General features: G+C 41.2%; 1 protein-coding gene across 1 annotated transcript; it reads right to left on the reverse strand.

The window, feature by feature from the left end:
- Positions 1-7,227: 7,227 nt before the first annotated feature.
- Positions 7,228-16,769, reverse strand: LOC148369031 (zinc finger protein PLAGL2-like). The gene is made up of 2 exons (XM_088330949.1): positions 16,627-16,769; positions 7,228-12,211 (listed from the first exon to the last, which is right to left on the reverse strand). The coding sequence occupies exon 2, from the start codon at positions 11,849-11,851 to the stop codon at positions 10,550-10,552; it is 1,302 nt and encodes a 433-aa protein (XP_088187075.1). The 5' UTR covers positions 11,852-12,211; positions 16,627-16,769; the 3' UTR covers positions 7,228-10,549.
- Positions 16,770-22,901: the final 6,132 nt, after the last annotated feature.

Here is a 22,901-nt window from a genome sequence, read left to right on the forward strand (position 1 = left end):
ATCAGACATGGACTTGCTCCCTCATATCTTTCAGATCTGATTTCCCCCTATGTTCCGGTCCGAAGCCTTCGTTCTGAGAGCGCCGGTCTTCTGGTGATCCCAAGAGCCAAGAAGTGTTCCGCTGGTTCAAGAGCTTTCTCCATCCGGGCACCGGTGCTGTGGAATGCCCTTCCCCCTGAGATCCGATCTGCAACCTCAGTGGAAATGTTTAAATCTAAGCTTAAAACACACTTCTACTCTATAGCATATGAATAACCTCTACTTTTCTTGGACAATATCTCTGTATTATTTGTGATTGCAACATCCTTTGCTGTCAGGTAATCCTGAAAGGGGGATGCCACATGTGCGGTCCCTTCTCAAGGTTTCTTCATTTTCCTCACGTTGAGGTTTTTGAGTTTTTCCTTGCCCTCATGTTGGTTCCAGATCAGGGGATAGTGTAATAATAGTCTGAAAAAATAGTCTGTGTAATACCTTGTGAAGCAACCTGTGAAGCCCTTTGAGACTCTTTGTGATTAAGGGCTATACAAATAAAAATGACTTAACCTGACTTGGTGAAACGCCCTCACCTTTCTATAAGAATTTGCAACTGTTAATAGAAAAAGGGTAGTTGACTGTGAGGGCCGCCACTTCAGATTCAGATTCAGATTCAGATTCAGATCTACTTTATTGTCATTCTAGTACACGTGTATACAGAACGAAATGTCGATGGATCTGACTCCCACAGTTTCCCTCAGTGTCCTTCAGTGTACAGATATAAATAAAGCTGTATTGTGTTATTTACCATAGAGCCGATAGTGCAAGAAGAGACGCTAACCAGATGTGCAAGATGGGCAGTCAGGTTAACAAGTCAGGTACACAGTACCATTGTATTGTAAACAATAACACTGTAAGTAATAACACTGTAAGTAACAATAGTGCAGAGATCAAATGTGCAAGGAGTGGCAAGCTATAAAAAAAAAACTGCCACTAGTGCAAAAGTCAAATTAGCAGCCGTTTAGATTTAAGTTAACTATATGTTAGATTGACCATTTAACAGTCTAATGGCCAGGGGGACTAGACTATTGCGGAGCCTGGTGGTCCTGCACCGCACACTGCAGTACCTCTTCCCAGAGGCTAGCAGAGTGAATAGTCCATGATGGGGGTGAGAGGGGTCCCCGGTAATGTTCTTAGCATGGGATAAGCAGCGCTTCTGGCCAATGTCCTGAATGGAGGGAAGTGTAGTCCCGATTATTTTCTCCGCTGTCCTCGTTACCCTCCTCACACTACCCCAGTCGGTAGCGCTGCAGCCTCCACACCACACAGAGATACAGCTGGTCAGGATACTCTCTATGGTGCCCCTGTAGAATGTGATGAGGGATGGTGGGGGCAGGTGGGCTCTCCTCATCCTCCGCAGGAAGTACAGGCGCTGCTGTGCCCTCTTAACCAGAGATGCAGTGTTCAAGGACCAGGTGAGTTTGTTTGTGATGTGCACCCCTAGGAACTTGATACTGCTGACAACCTCCACAGCCTTGTTGTTGATGCAAAGTGGGGCATGGTTGGGCTGGTTTTTCCTAAAGTCGACAATGATCTCTTTAGTCTTGTCAACATTCAGGACCAGGCTGTTGTCCTTGCACCAGCCCACCATCTGCTCCACTTCCTCTCTGTAGGCCAGGTCGTTGTCATCCCTGATGAGGCCCACCACCGTTGTGTCGTCAGCATACTTCACGATGTGGTTTGTGGCGGACCTAGGGGCGCAGTCGTGTGTCATCAAGGTGAACAGCAAGGGGCTTAGGACGCAGCCTTGGGGGGAGCCCGTGCTGAGGTAGATGACATCTGAACTGTTCTGACCTATCCGCACAGATTGGGGTCTGTCACAGAGGAAGTCCAGCAGCCAGTTCCGCAGGGGGGTGTTGAAACCCAGAAGCCCCATTTTGTCTACCAGATGTTGTGGGATGATGGTGTTGAATGCTGAACTGAAGTCCAGGAACAGCATCCGCACATGGGTGTTCTTCTCCTCTAGGTGTGTCAGGCTCAGGTGAAGCGCAGAGGAGATGGCATCCCTGGTGGAGCGGTTTGTCCTGTAGGCAAACTGAAAGGGGTCGAATGAAGAGGGGAGACTGGAGGTGATGTGCTCTTTAACCAGTCTCTCGAAGCACTTCATTATGATAGGAGTCAGTGCAACGGGCCGGTAATCGTTGAGTGATAAGATCTGGGTTTTCTTTGGCACTGGGATGATGTTGGCAAATTTGAAGCATGATGGTACTTTGGCTTGGTCTAGCGAGGTGTTGAAAATGTCTGTTAGTACACAAGCCAGCTGATCGGCGCACTCCCTAAGTACCCGCCCCGGAATGTTGTCCGGGCCTGGAGCCTTCCTTGTGTTGACCCTTCTCAGGGTCTTCCTCACGTCAGATGAGTCCAGGTGGAGTGCTCTTTCGTCCTGATTTGGAGCCGCTTTCACTGCAGGGGTGCTGTTTTGTGCCTCGAACCTACCAAAGAAATTGTTGAGGTCATTCAGAAAGTCCATGCTAGTGTTCTGCACTGGGGTGGTGTTTGGCTTGTAACTGGTGATGGCCTGGATGCCTTTCCACATATCCCTGGTGTTGGTTGTGCTGAGGAAACGTTCCTGAATCTTTTGACTGTACGTTCGCTTTGCTAGTCTGATGGCACGGTTCAGGTTAGCCCTCGCTGATAACAGCGCCTCCTTGTCACCAGATCTAAAGGCAAGGTTACGTACTTTTAGTTGATTGCGTATTTCAGCAGTCGTCCAGGGCTTCTGATTGGCACGGGTGCATATAGTTTTGTTATTGCTGACGTCTTCTGCGCATTTACTGATGTAGGCTGACACAGAAATGGCGTACTCATCTATATTTATTTTGTTGTTGTAAGTGGCAGCCGATTTAAACATGTCCCAATCAGTGCACTCAAAGCAGTCCTGTAGTGCCTCCATAGCCCCCTCAGACCACACCCTCACCTGCTTCACTGTTGGTCTTTCTCTTGTTAGCAGGGGCTTGTATGCAGGAATTAGCATAACAGAAAGGTGATCTGATGAGCCTAGGTGGGGGCGGGGGGCTGCTTTATATGCACCTTTGATGTTTGTGTAGGCCAGGTCTAATGTGTTCCTACCTCTTGTAGCAAAGTTTACATGCTGATGGAAATGCGGGAGAACTGTTTTCATATTGGCCTGGTTAAAGTCCCCCGCCGCAATAAAAATGCACTCAGTATAAGCATGCTGCAGTTCACTCACAGTTCGGTAGAGAATGTCCATTGCCTCCTTCGTATTAGCGCTGGGGGGCACGTACACGGCCGTAATGATGGTCGCGCTGAACTCCCTCGGTAAGTAAAACGGTCTGCAGATCACCGTCAAAAGGACAACATAAGAGTATTTTTTCACTGAACTCCGAAACAACAAAGAATATGATATCAAAAGTCACTGTCAGGCGTCACATGCCGACTACAAAATGAAATGAAAGCTGTGAAAATGTGAAGCAACTAGATGCTGTTTTAGCACCACAGCAGCGCTTTTTCACGAGACCCTTGCGGGTCAAATGAAAACTGCAAACTTTTCACTGTGATTTTTTTAAAAACTGTTGCAAATAACAACATGCTGAATAGTCGGCACTCACACATTATAGCTAACGAAATCTGGCCCGCTTTCTGAAAAGTTTGGACACCCCTGGGGTAGGTGGTTGCTTCTCTTAAGCACGAGGGGTTTAGAAGCACCTGTGGTGTGTCTTGGGCAAGTACAACCTGGTGGCGCCTAACCCTCTCCAGGCCAACAAATGTTTGCACACGTTCTTGAACCTATAAGTGATTAAAAGAAAAAACAACACACCATGCGTACGTTGTTCACTTTTCATGCAGCAGTTGTGAGTGGGTGGGTGTAATACTTAACCACTAGGGTCGTAAGGGCACCATGTCCTGTAGTGTGTCTTGGGCAAGTGCAGCTTGGTGGTGTCAATCCCTCTCCAGGCCAACAAATTTTACACCCGGTCTCGAACCTATAAGAGACCAAATTACAAAGTATATGTACGTTGAAGTCCACTTTTCATGCAGCAATTGTGATTGGGTGGGAGTGGGTGTATTACTTAACCACTAGGGTCATAGGGGCACCATTTTCTGTGGGGTGTCTTGGGCAAGTGCAGTCTGGTGGCGCCTATCCCTCTCCAGGCCAACAAATGTTTACACCTGGTCTCGAAGCTTGGGTGATAAAAATATGCAGTATACGGACGTTGAAGTACACTTTTCATGCAGCAATTGAGAGTGGGTGCATCCCTTAACCCCTAGGGTGGTAGGAGTACCAAGTCCTGTGGTGTGTCTTGCGCAAATAGAGCCTGGTGGCGCCCATCCCTTTCCAGGCCAATAAATGTATCTACCAGGTCTCAAACCAGAGACATCTTGCATGTTAAGCAAATGTGCTAAACATGGGGGAGGCAGTGGCTCAGGAGGTAGAGCGCTCGTCTTGCGATCAAGAGATCGCAGTTCGAATGCCAGCTCCTCCGTGTTACATGTCGAAGTGCCCTTGGGTAAGACACTGGACCCCTAATGCCCCCAATAAGCAGGTTGGCGCCTTACATGGCTGCACGGCCGCTATTGGGAAATGTAAAGCACACTGTAAAGCGCTTTGGGAAGTCTTGACTTGAAAGATCATTTCATTTTTCATTTGCTAACCAATGCACGACAGGAACACTTGTACACATTGTATATTTAGATATATCTCCCTTTGGCACCCACAATTAAAGGGACAGCCTGGGTGTTTAGCCCCACCTAGTGGTAAAAAAAAAACCTTTGTTAGAAATATTGATATAAAGCAAAATAAATGAACAATCAAAACCACGCTTTTTTTAAACAACTGTAGCCTGGGTAATTTGCATTTAATTTACATATAATGAGCCTCGCCTAGAGGAAGCTGACACAATTGTCTGCTACCTTATTGCCACAGGTACCTAAAAAAAAAAAAAAAAAGCTCTCTAAACAAATTATGAAAAAAATGATGTGGTTTGGACACTTTTAGTAGATATTGTTCGTTATTGGCAGCACTATATCACAGGTGTCAAACTCATTTTAGCTCAGTCACCACATGGTAGAAAAAAAACACTCTCACGAGACTACTAAATTCATGGCATAAAAAATGTGCTTTGTAGGGCTGGGGATCTTTTGGAGGCTCTAATTATGATTCAGGGGTTAAAGTTCGATTATGAAACTATTTTATAGTTCTTTATCCCTAGTATTTCTATCCTTCATGAAGATTCCATCTATTTCTATGCTTATCAAATGCACTTTTGTTAAAAAAAAGAAAACAATTGAATTCATTTCCACTGCAGGAAAACTCATGCAAACTGGAAAGTTATAAATACAGCACAATCACTAATTTTGGTGCAAATGATTGAAATTATTTATATAAAAGCTTTTTAATCATTTTAAATTTGAGAATTTCACTGTTAGATTTTATATCTATATACAAATGTGCTTAAGCTTCTTTGAATTTATGCACAGGTGCTATTTGAATAGTCCACATACTGATAATTTCCAATCCCTAGGGGAAAAGGGCTGTTTAGTAGGAAATGTTGTGGTTAAGAAACATCCATGCACTGCACATAAATACTTAAGCATTGCTTTCTTTTTTTCCGGCGCCGTCACGAATGGCAGCCACTCCAGCAGCTCCCGTGTTATTTTCGATTGTTCTCGATTGTTCTCAGCTCAGGGATGCTGCTGGAAATGTGAATTTCCCTTCGGGGATGAACAAAGTATCTATCTATCTATCTATCTATCTATCTAAAACAGCGTGTCATTGACTTTTTTTGAAATATTTTTTAGGTAAAATCACATTGGGGTAGGTGTTTTCTCAACGGTTCTGTGGTTGATAAATGGTATTCAGCAAATACAGCAACAGTGGCGCCAGTGAACATGTTCAAAACTGCAGGTTCTTGACGTGATGCGGCTAATTTTTCTGTAGTGCTTCTCATCATTTTCTCCCAGGCCAGATTAAATCAGTTCGCAAGCCAGCTCCAGCCCACGGGTCGCATTTTTGACACCCCTATTACACAACCGAGCATGTAGTGGTAAAATAATACACTGTCCCTTCAACAGTGTTTCAAATAATTAGCTTTGAGGAAAAAGGATAAAGCAAAATAGAATCTAATTAGAATTCGTTAAGTTTCACTTCTTTAACTTGCTACATTTTCGGACTCTAATTGAAACTTACTTTCATTTTGGTCTTGACACGTGTATCTGTATTCCCACATTAAAATAAAGAGTGCTTTTCCCTCTGCTATTTATAAATTGATGAACTAGACATTACATTTTCAATCACGTTAGCTCCAGAGTACGGCCATCATACCACAATTTCAGTGATTAGTAGAAGCACAAAACCATTCGCACACACTTCTTAGTACAGGGGTGTCCAAACAGGCCAGATTCAGTAAGCTGAATGGGGGTTGACTATTTAGCCTGTCATTCTTTGAACAGTCTTCAATAAATGCACTTTACGTAAAAGTTTTGCGGTGCTTGGCGATCACAGCATGACCTTGTATCTCGCCTTTGTAGCCTTTTCATTTGACTCCCGGGGTCTTGTAAAAAAGGGGGCTGCAGTCCTGTTAAAAATGCTTCCAGTTGCTTCACCTTCTCACGTTCGTTTCCAGTTAGCTTTTTTGTAGTCAGCAGTTTGTCTGCCAGTGCCTGTTGATATATTATATGAAAACGGACACTTTCTCTTGGCAATTTAGGCAGACGCCGTTTTTTCAGAATGAGTTAAAATTCTCCAGTTTCCACTTGTCCTGGAAGCGGAGGCCCTAACAGTCAGCTTTCCTTTCGTTTACAGTGGCTATGGGGTGGGCTAAATTTCTTACAGAAATGCAAAGACAAGGTGTCCAAAGTGCGACTGCCTTCATCAAGGGATATTTTTTTTTGGTACAAATTAATTTTCATACTGTGGTCAACATTACTGGTGGCCCAAATATTAATTTTATGACAGAGATCATGGGCTGGACTTTGGACATACCTGAGTGCATGTTGTTATGGTAAATATTAGCACTCACCAATTTTCAATTATAAACGTAGGCTAAATGTTAAGCTTTCCACCATTGGGGTTCATTGGTTTGTGATCACCACATTGCATTTTGAGTCAAAAGAGTTGGTATTTTCTGAGCAAAATAGCCGTTTGACTCACCATTTGCTTTTATTTTATTACGCTGTTTTCTAAACTTCCAGTTTCATATTCAAAACACAACGTTGATTAAGTCTACATTTTTTTTATTTTGCTTCGCTTGGACAACAATAATTATAAACATTGCATTCTTGGTCTTAAATGCAACAAAGTATAATGCAAACAACTAGAGGGGGAACCTTCGTTCACTGTTAACCTAGTAGTATTCCAATTAATCAAATGTACAGTATTACAAAAATTACAGATAGAAAATGATGCGTGGCTTGTTGTGTTAAAAAGTAACCATAGTTTCAAAGTCATTAATACACATTTGACCATTACCACGGTGTAACACACAAAATGTGTACAGGCCGAAAATACATCAATAATTGATAATACCTGAAATTCTTGTATTTAGTAAGTACAGTACCATGAACCAACAGGTAGTAGACATTGACATACATTGCAACGTGTGGTGTGGTACAGTAGATGGAGACTCTTACTGCAAAGACAGCGTGATAGGTTTTGTAAATTTTTACTCAAATTGAATCAAAATGTAATAAATGCAATTACACATGAGTTGTCCACATTTAAAACAAGGTAAATAAATCCTGCCTGTTGTCCTACACGTAACAGTTATAATTACAGGCTAGAACAGTACTAACATCTGTAAAGCAGAAAATAGCCTACCTGCACTTAATTTTATGCAAATGTCTCATTGAACTATGGAGCTACATTAAACAAAAAAAAATTATATCCTAGACATTTTTTTCTGCAGTTAGATAAACAGTTGCCTGTCACTTTTGAGGTAGTAAATAAGTAGAAAGATCATGTGAAGCAAGAACACATGGAAAAAAAACTTGATTTTGTAAAATACACATCTGATCAGTGAGTATCCTGTCCTTCAAGGAGTTTAAAAAAAATAGTGGTAAAATTCTGTTAGAATTCTAAAAATGTATGTTACTGTAGAAAGATATGAAAAGGAGAGGTAGAATGTTTATTAAAATATGCAATGTCTGCCACTATATTTAGAGTTATACACTCATAAATGCTACCATCAAAAGTTTAAAACTAAACTGAACAAGCGCCAAAACAACTATTACCATAAAGGAAAAACAGAAACCCTTATTTCTGTGTGTTTGAGGTACACGACTTGTTTTTGAAAACAAATGTAATAAGTGCTTAAACCCTGTCAAACAATAAACACTCAGAGTTAACACGCAACAGTAGCATTTTGACATTGGTGCAACACTGAGGCTCGTGACAATGCTAACGGAAGAAAAGACAATCAGCAGTTAATGGATTTCAAAGGAGATAATAGTATTTCATGTCACGCCTTAATACTAATATCACAACTACCATTTAAACTTGTGGCATTGTCTGTGAAGGGAGATCCAGCTACTGAATATCCGAGCAATTTATTTATCTAAAAAATGATGACTTGATACTTTGAATGGACTGCGTTATTCTTTATTATAGAGGTGGTTTTCAGTCCCACGCAGCTTTTAAGAGCCAGCAAATTGTAAAATGGCCCACAGGGTCAAGGATAATATTCAGAGTCTATTCTAGAATTGCTTGCAAAACAGCAAATATAATAGTCGGTCACATCCAGACTTTAATACCTAATTTACACTTTGAAAAAAATCTATGTCACATCACAAAGTTTGTGTTCCTGTGTTTTGCTTCAAAATGAATACAAACAGCAAAGACACTCCCAGCGAATACTTGCATTTAAACCCTAGGGAAACAAACATGAGTGTACGGGGATTTAGGTCTGGGTAATTCCGAATAAAATCATTCTGAAATATTTATAAGGAAAAAAATGACATTATTAAACATCCAAGTACAATTGGCTATGAAATTAAACGGACAATTTTTGGAGGGGTTCTCGGTGGGCGGTGTGACTATTTTAAATTGCATTGACTCTTCCTATGGCATTTTAGTGATATTGAGTCAGACAAAAATGTTTCCAATAACGCCAATTCACATCTCTTGACAAAAGGAGATAGTTAAGAGCAACTTAAAAATCTGCTGGATCCATTAACATTATGGCTGGTGAAGTACTTTTTAGTATGCCACAATCGTAATCCAACTTGTGGGCTTTAAAAAAACACCAAAAAATGTTGAGAAACACGCTGGTTGAGAATCAAGAGAAAATCTTGCTTTCTATTTGCCTAAAGTCTGAGCTAATTTCCCCAAATTTCTAGTGGCAACCTATTTACTAAGCTTAGTTTCCAAACTGATGTCGTTTTCTCGGATGAGCTTGACCTCTTCTGAGACAACCTTAAAGGTAATTAGCAATTCAATGCTATGAGAACACAACAAACAAGATATTGGCATAATTATTATTACCCCGAAAATTAAATTAGGCATTTTAAGTATTTTTCATACTCTTGATGTGAGGTTTTGTGCTCAGTGCCTATCCCTGTAAGACATAGCGGCATTGTGGAAAAAAAATGTACTCTTGCCATAACCATACAGTAGTTGCTGGCCGCATGCTTTCTCAAAGGCGTGCTTGGTGAAGAATGTCAAGGCACAAAAAGATAGTCAATCCGAAGATGTTTTCATACCAGGCACTATTGCAACACACAATATGAGGCCTAACAGAAATGCTGTATCAAACTTTCCACTGTTCAGTTTTGATGTACAAAATTATCTTAAATGCAAAGTTGATAAAGGTTAATATAACCTTTGCAATTGCAGGATACAGCTCTAGTATTGGGATGCCAATTTATTGTGCAAGTGGTTATATTTGCAATGGTTGATGAAGGTTCAAGAGTATCTATTATGAAATACTAACTATTCTTACCAAAAGATTAGTGTCACAAAGTTGCAAAACTGTCAAACATTTTAGTCCATGGGGAATCTAAATACTGGTTTGAAAATTGATTCCCAAAAGACTAATGCAAATTGGGTGAACGGCTAGCCTTTTAGCCGCTATAAAAAGGTAAAGATTAAAACTAAACTTAAGTGCATTCTAAATTAGGGATACAGAAACAAAAGCAAAACATTTACAAGTAAAACAAAGTAGAAGAAATGTCATTAGCATTTGTGTCACCATGCTTGTGTGGCCTGTAAACACCATGCTTCAATCTGACTTAACATTTTTGTGACATTTCTTGAGTGTAAGCTCTAAGCTGTTAGGTCTAACACGGTCGCCATTACATAGTACATTTAATAACTGGATCAAGTGCGTTAACTGTTGTTTTTAATTTAAGAATTACTCTGTTGGTTGTATTGAGAAAGACAACATTTGTGCATTCAAGCTTACTTTTTTTAAATAACGAGGTAATACTGATGAGGTGATTTGTTGTGTTCAGCAATAATCTATTGCAGTAACAAAAGTAAAACACATAAATGATGTACAGTTAAAGATATCTTTTGACAAAAACATGTATTTGTCAAGACTAGCATGTGGAAAAAAAATGCTTATTGCTGAAAGGCTTGGTAGTAATGAGGTAAAGAGCTAGAAGTGCTAACAGCAGAAGTGCTGTATGCCTGAGGTAGTTGGCTGTGGTTATGGGCCACAGGGCCCTGCGAAACATGGGCCTGAGGGGGCTGGAAGAAAGTAAAAGGCCCCGAAGCCTGGGCGGACAACCCAGTGGTAGAGGTTGGCGAGGAGGTGGCAGTAGTGGTAGGAGGGTAGCCCATCATTAACCCGCCCATTCCCACATGAGAGCTGTAAGGGGGTAAGCTGAAAGGCAAAAAACCCAACAGTGGCCCGAGTTCCATGTTGGTGGTGCAGGAAAGCTCCGCTGATGATAGCGAAGGATTCCTGGCCACTAAGTGGGGATCGCTTCCGACACCCATCCCTTCAGCAAGCATCTCCCTTTGGGGAGAGGTGGACGTCGAGGTAGAAGAGTTGACTGAACTGAGGTGGGGAGGAGCAGCGCCCTGGAGATCCAGCAGAAAACTGTCCACGTCAGTGCGGGGATATGAGGTAGATCCTTGTTGGTACCTGGGCACATTGCTATACGACTGCTGCTGTGGTCCTGACAGAGGCTGCAAGTGATGGTGGTGGCTGTGAGGAGACGGTGGAGGCATATGGCGCCCGACACCCATGCTTGAGGACAACGACACCGGCATGAGCCCATGTGGGTGACTGATCCCAGGTACAGGATTGGTGATGGGATAGGAGTTGAACATGTCCCTGGTAAAGGTCTCCGCAGGTTCCTTAGAGGCAGAGGAGCTTCGGTCTGAAGATAGAGGGCTGGACTCCTTTACGGGACACTGGGTGGTTGTGGTGGATGTTCCCACGGGCGTACTGGCTGTACCTAGAGGTATTAATCCTGGATCGTTGGCGTGGCTCTTCTTCAAGTGCCGGGTCAGGTGGTCTCTTCGACCAAAGCGCTGTGCACAGCGAGGACACAAGAAATCACGCCGTCCTGTGTGCACCACTGCGTGGCGACGGACATCCTTGCGGGTGTAGAAACGCCGGTCGCATCGCTCACAGGAATATTTCCTCTCTCTCACCGCGACCACAGCGTTGTTGTTTACTTCTGGCGGAGGAGGCCTGTCAATATGGCCGCCACCCAGGTTCTCCAGTAGAGATGGCGCGCTGTCTGCACAGGGCAGGCTCGCACTACCACTGTGTGCTTCCACCAGGTGCCGACTATAACCCAACCGAGTGCTGTATTGTTTTCCACACTCCTGGCAATGAAAAACAAGCTGCCTGTTGGTTACGTGGCTATCCTGCAGCTGACCCTTCAGTTGTTCCTGCTGATGGAACATTGTCCGAAGGGGAGAATGTTAGCTGTGTTGCTGGAGACAAACTGAGCGAGAAAGAGCAGCCACAGGCAAAACTCATGAGTATTTTACAGGTACCTGACCATCCACTCTTCGGTCTGTGATTATATTGTTATCTCTGAGTGTTTGCAAAAATACTAAGTGCAAATTGTTGACTATTTAATGATCTCTTGTGGCAAAGACGTGTGGTCTGTCCTGCCTTTGTGGGACAGGCCTGTGTCCAGCGCTTGGTTTCGGCGAGAGCACCTGCCATAGCAACCCAAGAGGGCTGCAATTCGGATAATTTCTTTTGTTGACTCAGAGTCCGTCGGTGTTCAGCAGAGGATGTTCAACATCTTAAAAGACCTGAAAGATAAATATTTGCTAAGTCATTGTGGAGTAACATAGATATTAACAAACAACACTTATCAACAATATTTTGCACTACTTCGAATGAGGGATAATGAGTATGATCAGACAATAAATAAAAAGTATAGTTGTGTTCAAAAATATCCAAACCCAATCGTAAATAAAAGTTTCAAAGTTTGACTGTCATTTTTTCACGTTAACTATCACATTAAACCATGTCAAATAGACAAGAGAAACAACAAAATATTTTGGGAATATTCCAATTAACGGCTTTTCTGTGAATAACCCACGACCTAATAGTTCAACGCCCACAGTCATTATCTTTTAAGAACCGAAGTCTCCACAAAGTGATTTCAATAACTCATAAATTAGTCCAAAACACAGGCAGATGTGAAAGGAACCCCCTTGAGCAGCAATTAAGCGGATTTAAAAGGACCGTAAACATGGCTCTTTTTAGCAATAAATTACATCTTTCCAACAAGGTGAACTCCAAGTAATGGTCTAAAATGTTCAGAAGTCATTTCACTTGATAAGTAAACATATGTATATCAAGAGAGCACAGGCAAAACATTTTAAAAGACATAATTGGGAACATTGTCCAAAAGCTTAAAGCTAAAAGGCACAGTGTCTGCTATATGATATACAGTATATTGAACTGAAGCAGCTAATCCAAACACAGGAATGAAAATGGGTCGTTGGTCAAAGGTGAAAAGGGAGTGGAGGACATATTTTCTGGCGCACTGTACAAAAATGTTGATATTAAGGCTGCAACTAACGATTATTTTAATAATCGATCGATTCTTTTGTAGATTGATCGATGAATCTATTAAACGCATTTATAATTGTCTCCTCTTTATTAAAAAAGTTGAAGTTTATAGAACAAATAGTGCCCACAAGAGCCAAAAATATTATATGATAAAACAATAAAAAAAACAAGTGTTTATGAATCAACTTCACAATAAAAATTCCACAGAAATACACCTGAAAATATGCAAGATACTCTTTTCCTACCACCTTATCCAAAGATCATATTACATTTGTCTTATCATACAAAAAAATAAAATAGCGTAAAATAATTATGTGAAGCTTTTAACACAACAATCAATAATGTAAACCCACTTTACAAAATATTGTCAACATAATTGTTGTTTTGTTGAAAATTGTTTAAAATACATGGTGTCTCTCTCTCTCAAAAGAAAAAAATAATGTTTTTGTCTCTTTGGGTCAAAGAAGTTCCCAACCCCTGCTCTACAGCTTGCTTGCTCCTGACCAGGCTAACAACAAGGCTTAGGCTAGGTTCACACTGCAGCGCTATAAGCACAATTCCGATTTATTGGTTAAATCATACGTTTTTACGTGAACATTTCCAACCAAATATGACAATCTCCTGTGTGAACACCACAACTGGTCTACAGCGTAAACGAAGACACGTGACGCCACATGCAAAATGCTCATGTTTGCGGAAGTACTCACGGATGTTAACAGCAGAGCCCGACCAGATATTAAATAAATCCAAACCTTGCGTTTCCCCATTGAATGCTCTCCTTGTGGTGCAATTTGAATATAAATATTGTTAACTACCGCTGGAGGATACTACGACTGTATCAATGAGTGTCACTTTCGCCAACAGCAGTGACTTCAAGCCACATAATGTGAATTCATTTGTATGTGATGCAATTTTGGGTGTTTAGTGAGTTACAAAATAAACAAGTGTTCATCTTCCATGAATGTGTGAATTATGACACTCCGTGTTTTCGTTAGTCGTGGTTGTTGATTTTCCGCTTCCTCACACCTGGTTGAAGGCCGAATAGTGAAGTTTAACGCTTATTGATGATGTGCAGGTCGCATGAATGTGTCTCGACCGTTCACAAAGAAGTCGCATATATGTATTGGATTTAGGACCACATATAAAAGTGACTTGGGTGTGATGTGGAAAAAAACCAGAAACGTGCCATTCAGATGTACATTATACATTAACAGACCGGATATAGGTAGTGTCCATGCAAAAAAACAAAATCTAGAATCTTGAATCATGTAGGCAATAATTTCATTCAACTGTTGACAGTACAATTGTAACGGTCATTTTACAGTGGTCTATTTTTTGCTATGCCAATAAAGAATGCTAGAAATGGCAATCATAGCTTTAAGAAATTTGTGTGTATATTAGTTAATTTTTGAAAAGGTGACGCAAAAACCCGCAAAGAAGATCAGTGAAGTTTTTGACAAAGGTAATATAGTATTTATAGGTCGAACTCACATTCATGAGTTCCCTCAACAAACAGAAGTTTGTTTTTTATGAAAAAACAATGAAATAAATCGGGAAAAAAAATAAAACTATAACTAAAATTGGAATACGTGCAACTGATTAGACCAAAATGCGCTGGCCAGATGACCTCAAACTGTGCTTAAACAGTTAGCCTGGATTTATTCATTCCACTTGTATCAGGATGCAGTTGACCATTCTCCACCTTGATTGGCTAGCAATGTAGAAATTTGGTTTGATTAATCCGTTGCTGTATCCTCACTTTTATTATAATAGTTGCACAGCCCATCAGGCAATTACTCCTGCTACTACTCAAGTGTAGTGCCTCAAACGCCTGGTTCCTCACAAAGCAGCCTCAACCACCACCCAAACTTCACATAGGTCACTCTTTTTTACTCAAAAAGAGTGAATTTCTCCTAAATAGATTTTCATGCCTGCAAACAATAAGGGATTTATGAAAGGAAAATCTTAAAAATGATAGGGAGTTGCAAAATGTTGTCACATGACTGTCTGTATATAACATGGCTTTAATTATGAAGGCCATGGCAAACATATCTACATCAGTTTTAAGTGCATTGTGCATGTAAATGATCTCATAATAGTAAGGTAAAATATATAACATAACATTTTTAGCTATGCTTTTTTAGCACAATTCATGTGACAGCCTTTTTGAAAATTTCTGTAAATGTTTGGAGGAAAACACAGCCATATTGAAGGTTCCGCATGCAACTGCATGCCCTTTGTACTACATGTACTGTAACGTAAACATTGACTTAGGTCTGACTTGGAAAAAACAATACTTTGCGTTGCACAAAACTGGACCTGCAGGATGACATTTTCTTGAATTTGTCCTATAGATTTTTTCCCTAGATCTCTATTTAGAAATGTACATTTTTGTTGTAGTCACAATTTAGTTTGAATACACCAGTGGTCCCCATACTACAGCTTCCACATTTGGTCCAGCCCCCTGAACAATACCAGAGAGCATTTTGACACACTTTTATACCATAAAAAAAAGTCTTGGTGCACATGTTTGTACCCCGGTCGCAGCCTAAGATTATATAGACGACATATGAAAAGGAATTGGGTTTTATCACACTATCTTTAGTCACGGTACCAGAGACAAATGTTAATTTTGTGGCACATTTCACACATTACAATGACAATACACTTGTCATAATGAAAATATTAACTATTGTCACTTTAAGATGTGAAACACACAATAACATTTGTCTCTAGTACCACGGATAAAAATATTTTGACAGTGGAATAAATGTACTGCCTCTACGCAAGTCATCTATACCACTGGTGGTCCAGTGCTCTGACAAGTAAACCTGCTAAGACTGTGCATGGCACAACAAAAAGTTTGTTGCATTGACTTTTTCTGTGAGGAACCCACAGTGCGTTTTGGTTATATCTTATTTCATAGTGTTATTATTTGTTTTCACACTTTTGTTCTGTGAATAATGCAAAAGGGTGATTAGATTGTGACAATACAGTTTGCACTCCTGCGAATGTCACACTTTTTCTGTAACAAACTGAATGGGGTCCCTTATCAGAGAAAGCAAAAGTTATGTGGCCCTCACGGGAAAACGTATGGGGACCCCTGGATTACACCGAAGAATGATCATTTTCTACAGCGCCATCCCGTGGTACCTCATGCAACAACGTTCGTGTTCAGTTTCCCCACTCAAAAGTCAGCAGTTGTGATTGAAACGATCAGTATATATTTTGATCATGAAATGTAGAAAATACTTTCTTATACATATTTGTTATTATAGATTATTAGTGCGTGACCTCGCGGCGAAGTCCAAAGTTGTGGCGAACGTGTGACCACAACTCGGACCGGGGCTAAATTTGTCAGCTAGCAAAAGTTGCTTTCGGTAATTCAGAGGCGGGCGTGTGTTATGTTCACACTTTTGGATCACTCGATACGCAGCACGTTTGTTTACATTTGTGCAACCGCGGCTGTGGATACATTTCCATAGCGTAACCGATCGGGAACGACGGAAGGGGGAAAATACAATAGACGAGCGTTTCATGAAGTTGTGTTGGAGTTTGTCTTGCGGGAGCTAACTCTGCAATACTTTAGCAAACGGCCTAAAAAGTCCAACGCGCGATAGCATTTACGTTTTTGGACGTTTCTTACCGCCTGGCGAACCACTGCATTCTCCCATGGCGTTCCATTCGGCTTCCACGTGACAATTTTGGAGAGATGAAGACGTAAAAAATGTTTGTGGAGTCCGGGCCTGGGCTGCTGGCGCCGCGCTGGAAGCCGTGCATTCTGGGAGCGTGACGTCACGCTACTGGCTCGCTGCGGCGCCAGCGGGAAGTATAACTTACTAACTAAAGGACTAACTACTTAACTTACTAACTGACTGACTAACTAGTGGTGAATAAAAATATATACTGAATAGCTTGAATACATGTAACCGCGGTGTACTTGTCCCACCAAAGATCCACATTCACGCTCGACTGGATGATGAGGTTTTTATTACAGTTACTGCAAATGGATGAGTCACAACATTAGCTTTTCTGTTGGCTTTGATCTCATTGCAGTTCTCTCTGGTAAGACTGCCAACAAAGCATATCAAAGAGCTTTCTTTTCACTTTACAGAAAATACATTTTAGAATATCACAATACATTTTTACATCTTTACATTTTAACAAGATACTTTTAAGAGATCGTATAGTGGATTTTTAACGTTTACAATGGATTCAACATATTTTTCTTTCGTCTGAATTTTAACCAACATCATCCTTTTTTAATGTATACGAAAAAATAGAAAAAAAAACAATAATGAGTATAAAAACGGGTACAAGTTACCTGCAAATGGATGAGTCACAACATTAGCTTTTCTGTTGGCTTTGATCTCTACAAGGGGAATTCATAATTTAGTAAAACAGAAACAAAACTAAAATAAACCTAAACAGCTTGACAATATCAATCACATTACTGTGCATGTTGAGAGATTTGTCAGCTGGGGTTATAATGTTTAAAATTAACTTCTTTTGTGGAGCACCAAAAGATGTGTCTTACCATTGCAGTTCTCTCTGGTAAGCCTGCCAACAAACCCCGCCTCCCGGTCACATGTCAGAAGCCAAAACCAAACCCCACCCCATATCAGCAGATAGCACTGTTGGACTCATCATTGCAGGACATTTACCAAAAACTATACACATATTTCAGCAGGAATTTCAATAAAATAAAAGTTATTATTACACCCGTTACATACATACACACACAAATACACACATACTACCAAAAAATACAATTAACACTCCTCTTATGTTAGTTTTCAGGTAACACGCCCCATGTTGGCCGGTCTGTGGCGACACATGCCTTAAATCAGCTGAAAAATACACTAAATGAATTAAGACGTCATGCATTTTTTCACATCTCCATGTTACCTTGTTAGGCTGCCTTATCCTTTAAAATACTGATGTTTTTTGTTGTGCATACCTGTCAACTTCCACGGCTCCATACCCTTACAATTGTCGTATTTTCCCTTACAAAATACAAAATAATCTTACACTCTATGTAAAAAAAAAAAAAATTGGAGCGTGTATAAACATGTTATATTGTACATGTGTTTCGATATATCATATATATTGTTGATTAACATTTTGTTGTGAGATCCTGAGTTGCTCGACATGAATGAGGTTTATTATAAAAAAAGTTAAATAATTAAGTAGCTTGGACATTCACTGTAGAAGGAAAAATACATGCAAATATAATTAAGTAGAATAATACATTTTCTTATTCAAATTATTAATTAATCTTCTGCTTTAAATTGTTGTTGGTAATATACTGATTAAGGGCAGCACAGCGGCGCAGTGGTTAGCGCATGTGCGGCACAGTTCAAGTCATGGGAACCTCCTGCGTGGGTTCAAATCTAGCTCCAGACTTCCTGTGCCGAGTTTGTATATTCTCCCCGTGCTTGCGTGGGTTTCCTCCGGGCACTCCGGTTTCCTCCCACATTCCAAAAACATGCATTTCAGGTGAATTGGCCAGTCCAAATTGTCCCTAGGTGTGAACGAGCGAGTGAGTTGTCTGTCCCCGTGTTCCCTGCGATTGGCTGGCAACCTGTTCAGTGTGTCCCCTGCCCACTGCCCGATAATTGCTGAGATGGGCTCCAGCACCCCCGCGACCCTACTGAGGATAAGCGGTGCAGCTAATGAGATGAGATACTGATTAAAGGGATAACCACAAACCTGTCTTTTTTCATTTTCTCATTTTATACTTCCTTTTTTTATTAACTTCTTTATACAACATAATAATTCGTAATATAATGCAACAAAACAAGTTTGTTTTAATGAGTTGAGCCGAAAAAGACGGTTCTCTAAAAAGTTACGGACTTCCTTTCACTACATCAAACCGCTCGCTGCGTCGATTTGTTCCGGGCACTCTGGATTCCTCCCCCATTCATAAAACATGCATGTCAGATTAATTCACTGGTCTAAATTGTCCCTAGGTATGAATGAGCGTGTCTCTGCGTCCCCTGCGACGGGCTGGCAACCAGTTCAGTTCGAAGATGGCTGGGATGGGCTCCAGCACACCCCGCGACCCTAGTGAAGAAATGGATGGATAGAAGGATTTGATGACTGGAGGCAGCTGACTGCCCCATTGTAAAGAGTTGGATTTATTTATTTTACCTTGCGGCATGCTGTGCTTGGATTTGTTCCATATTTTAGCCAATGTTTGTGTTTTCCGTTTTCTAGCTATCGTTCCTTAAAACAGCAGGCTTTCAGCATCTTTTCACCTGTCCTCTTGGGAGTGACGTATAGGGGGCATTGACGCTTCACATGACATACAAACTAATGCCAGCAACTAATGTCATTAATCACAAAAGAACAATGCAAGGGCAAAGTGAAGCCACACGAGCTAGTGTCCTGGTGTCATTTTTGAGCAGACTTGTTTTATTTTTCTTCATTTATTGTGTTGTTTATCAAGTCAAACTGCTGAGAAACATGGCAACAATTTCAAGACTGTACAAAAACTTCAGCCAAAATTCCAGCACTTTTCAAACCTTGAAAACATTAAAATTCAAGCATTTACAAGGATTTCCAGCACCCGTACAAACCCCGAGTATTGCAACACATCTTCGAAAAAATTTTTTTTCATTCTTATATTTTTAACTATTATAAACTAGATAGCAGCACGGCGGCACAGTGGTTAGCGCGTGTGCGGCACAGTTCTGAGGTCGTGGAAACCTCCTGAGTGGGTTCAAATCCAGCTCCCGGCCTTACTGTGCGGAGTTTGTATGTTCTCCCCGTGCTTGCGTGGGTTTCCTCCGGGCACTCCGGTTTCCTCCCACGTTCCAAAAAAACATGCATTTCAGGTGAATTGGCTGGTCCAAATTGTCCCTAGGTGTGAATGAGCGAATGAGTTGTCTGTTCCTGTGTGCCCTGCGATTGGCTGGCAACTAGTTCAGGGTGTCCTCTGCCCACTGCCCGGAGATGGCTGGGATGGGCTCCAGCACCCCCGCTACCCTACTGAGGATAAGCGGTGCAGCTAATGAGATGAGATACCGATTAAAGGGATAACCACAAACCTTTTCTCATTTTATACTTCCTTTTTTTCTTAACTTCTTTATACAACATAATAATTCGTAATATAATGCAACAAAACAAGTTAGCCATTTGTTTTAATGAGTTGAGCCGAAAAAGACGGTTCTCTAAAAAGAGACGGACTTCCTTTCACTACATCAAACCGTGGTGATCCGGTGATGACGTAGGCTGGAGAGGGGTCTGTCTGTATGCCATACAAGCAGGGGCGATTTTAGGTCCAGTGCTCTGGGGGTGCTGAGCACCTAGAGCAGGGCTGTCTTGGGCCAGTTATGGCCCATAACAAAATTTTTACTGGCGTGCGGCCTCTGTAATAAAAAATAACATGTGGCCCACCGGTAATGTTGACTGCAGTATAAAATCAATTTGTACCGCAAAAAAACTTTAGCCCACCCTGTTTCCAAAACGGCAAATGTAGATAAAAAAACGAAAGTTGACTGTGGACAAGTGGAGATTGGAGTACTTTTTCACTGAAATATGAAACAACTGCATCCCCTTAATTTGCCAAGAGACTGTGACTGTTTTCATAGAATCTAATATCAAGAGGCACTGCCAGACTAAACATGCTGACTACGACAAGCTAACTAGACACAAACATTGTGAAAAGGTGAAGCAACTAGATGCTGTTTTAACGGCACAGCAGTGTTTTTTATGAGACCCTGTGAGTCGAATGAAAATGCCAAAAAGGCGAACTATGAGGTCGCAACGCTGATCGCCAAGCATCCCAAAGCCTTTCACTGAGGGTAAATTCATTAAAGACTGTTCAAAGAATGTCAGGCAGACTTTTCGGCCCTCACACATTTTCACTTTCCCCAAATCTGGCCCGCTTTCTGAAAAACTAGGACACCCCTAACGTATGGTCAAAAAACATTTTTTCATTACACTTAATTTCGGATGATTCAACACTGTTCAGGAGTGTCACTTCCATGGACTACATTGCACTTTGTGGTTACCAGAAACACTATTACTACACCATACCCAGTTTTACTAATTTATTTCTTATAGAGTATGCAGATATACACATAGAGTACACAAACATACAGAAAAAAAGCATGGAACTTCTTAAGTAATAATGCATTCTGTTCAACTCTTTACAATTCAACCCTACACTTGACGGATAAAGCTCTGTCATTGTTGCACTCGATTTAATGCATCTAAAAAAAGGACGAACATTCGTTGATGCTAAAAAAGTCATGGTACTGGGTGGCAAATGGTAAATAGACTGCAGTTATATAGCGCTTTACCAGTCACTGAGGACCTTCAAAGTGCTTTACAATAACTTCAAACTTTACGCATTCACACACACACACACACACACACACACCAATAGCGGAGTCAGCCATGCAAGGCGCCTACCTGCTTATAAGGGCAATAGGGTCAGTGGGTTCAGGGTTCAGTGTCTTGCCCAAGGAGAATTAGACATTTACCCCGAAGGAGCCAAAAATCATACCAGTGACCTTTTTGGTCCTAGGACGACCGGTCAAGCTCCTGAGCTACTGAAGCCCTCGTAAAGTAAAATAGTGGTAAAATGGTTGTTCAACGGCGGTTGAGTGGCTAGCGCGGCACAGTTCTGAGGTCTGGGGATCAAATCCAGCTACCAGCCTTCCCGTGCATGGATTTCATGTTCTCCCTGTGCTTAAGCGGGTTTCCTTTGGGCACTCCGGTTTTCTCCCATATAGACGCTGCCCTACTTACGGACGATCGTTCGTAAGTCATATTTGTTCATAAGTTGCTTCAGTGCCATATTTTGGATGTTTAAAGTTTATATAAGTATGTTTAAGGCTTGTGTCCGTAACCTGTATTGTTTTGTACTAAAAAATAAAATAATATGCTCTATAAAGACAAATAAAGTTTAGTTTAACTTACTTGTGGAAGATGCACTTAAAGAGGTCCTCCTTCGTGGTAAAAAGTGGCCGAAAAAAAGTGTTCTGACCATTTTCTCAACCGCATCAAGCTTTCTTATTCCATTATCATTTCAAAAGAAACGGCGCGCATCTTCTTTACGATTTCCACCAACGAATGTTTGCACGAGATATTAAAGAATAAAACAGTCAAAGTTCTTAGAGCGCTAAAGATACAGTACACGTAGTACTGTATGTTCACACACAAACTAGGAAGTAGAAGCCGGATTTCTTCTTCAGGTTGGATCCTGGGTGACCTCTCACAGCGCCACCACACGCCGGTAGTGGCGGAAAGAAGCACTACAGTAATGTCCTGAACTCGGAAAAGGAGCACACAATACAAAATCTAACTTACAGCAATGTCCGGATATTTTTCAACCTCCAGAAAAAAATGTTCATATCTACTGTATTACGTAGGTCGAATGGTCGGAAGTAGGGAAGCGTCTAGATACCAAAAACATGCATGTCAGGTTAATTAGCCGGTCCAAATTGTCCCTAGGTGTGAGTGAGCATTTGACTGGTTCTATGTCTACGTGTGCCCGGCTGGCAACCAGTTCAGGGTGTCCCCTGCCCACTGCCTGAAGATAGGTGGGATGGGCTCCAGCACCCCCGCGACCCTACAGAGGATAAGCGGTGCAGATAATGGATAGATAGCTGTTCAACATCACCACTGTATAACACACTCACCGTAATACACCGGAACCTCCATAGACTATACCGCTATACCGTAAATGACACTAGCAGAGCGAAAGAGGAGCAGGGCTTGGAATCAAATGAACTGAACCATTTCAAGGCAGTGAAGTATTTCCGACGCTGCTGTTTCACGTATTTGTTTTGGGTTACTTTTTAAAATGTTTTCATCTAGTGTTTTTTTTTATCATATTTAAGCCTATCCTCTCATTTATTAAGGAAAAGTGACTTTTAAAAAATGCTATTATTTTTGTGTGTGCTTGGG

This window comes from Urocampus carinirostris, chromosome 3 (genome assembly GCF_059441175.1).
Source record: "Urocampus carinirostris isolate Australia breed hairy pipefish chromosome 3, RoL_Ucar_1.0, whole genome shotgun sequence".
NCBI classification, from domain to species: domain Eukaryota; kingdom Metazoa; phylum Chordata; class Actinopteri; order Syngnathiformes; family Syngnathidae; genus Urocampus; species Urocampus carinirostris.

Coding starts and splice junctions, on each gene's coding strand:
- LOC148369031 (XM_088330949.1), bottom strand. CDS start 11,851: ATGTTCCATCAGCAGGAACAACTGAAGGGTCAGCTGCAGGATAGCCAC.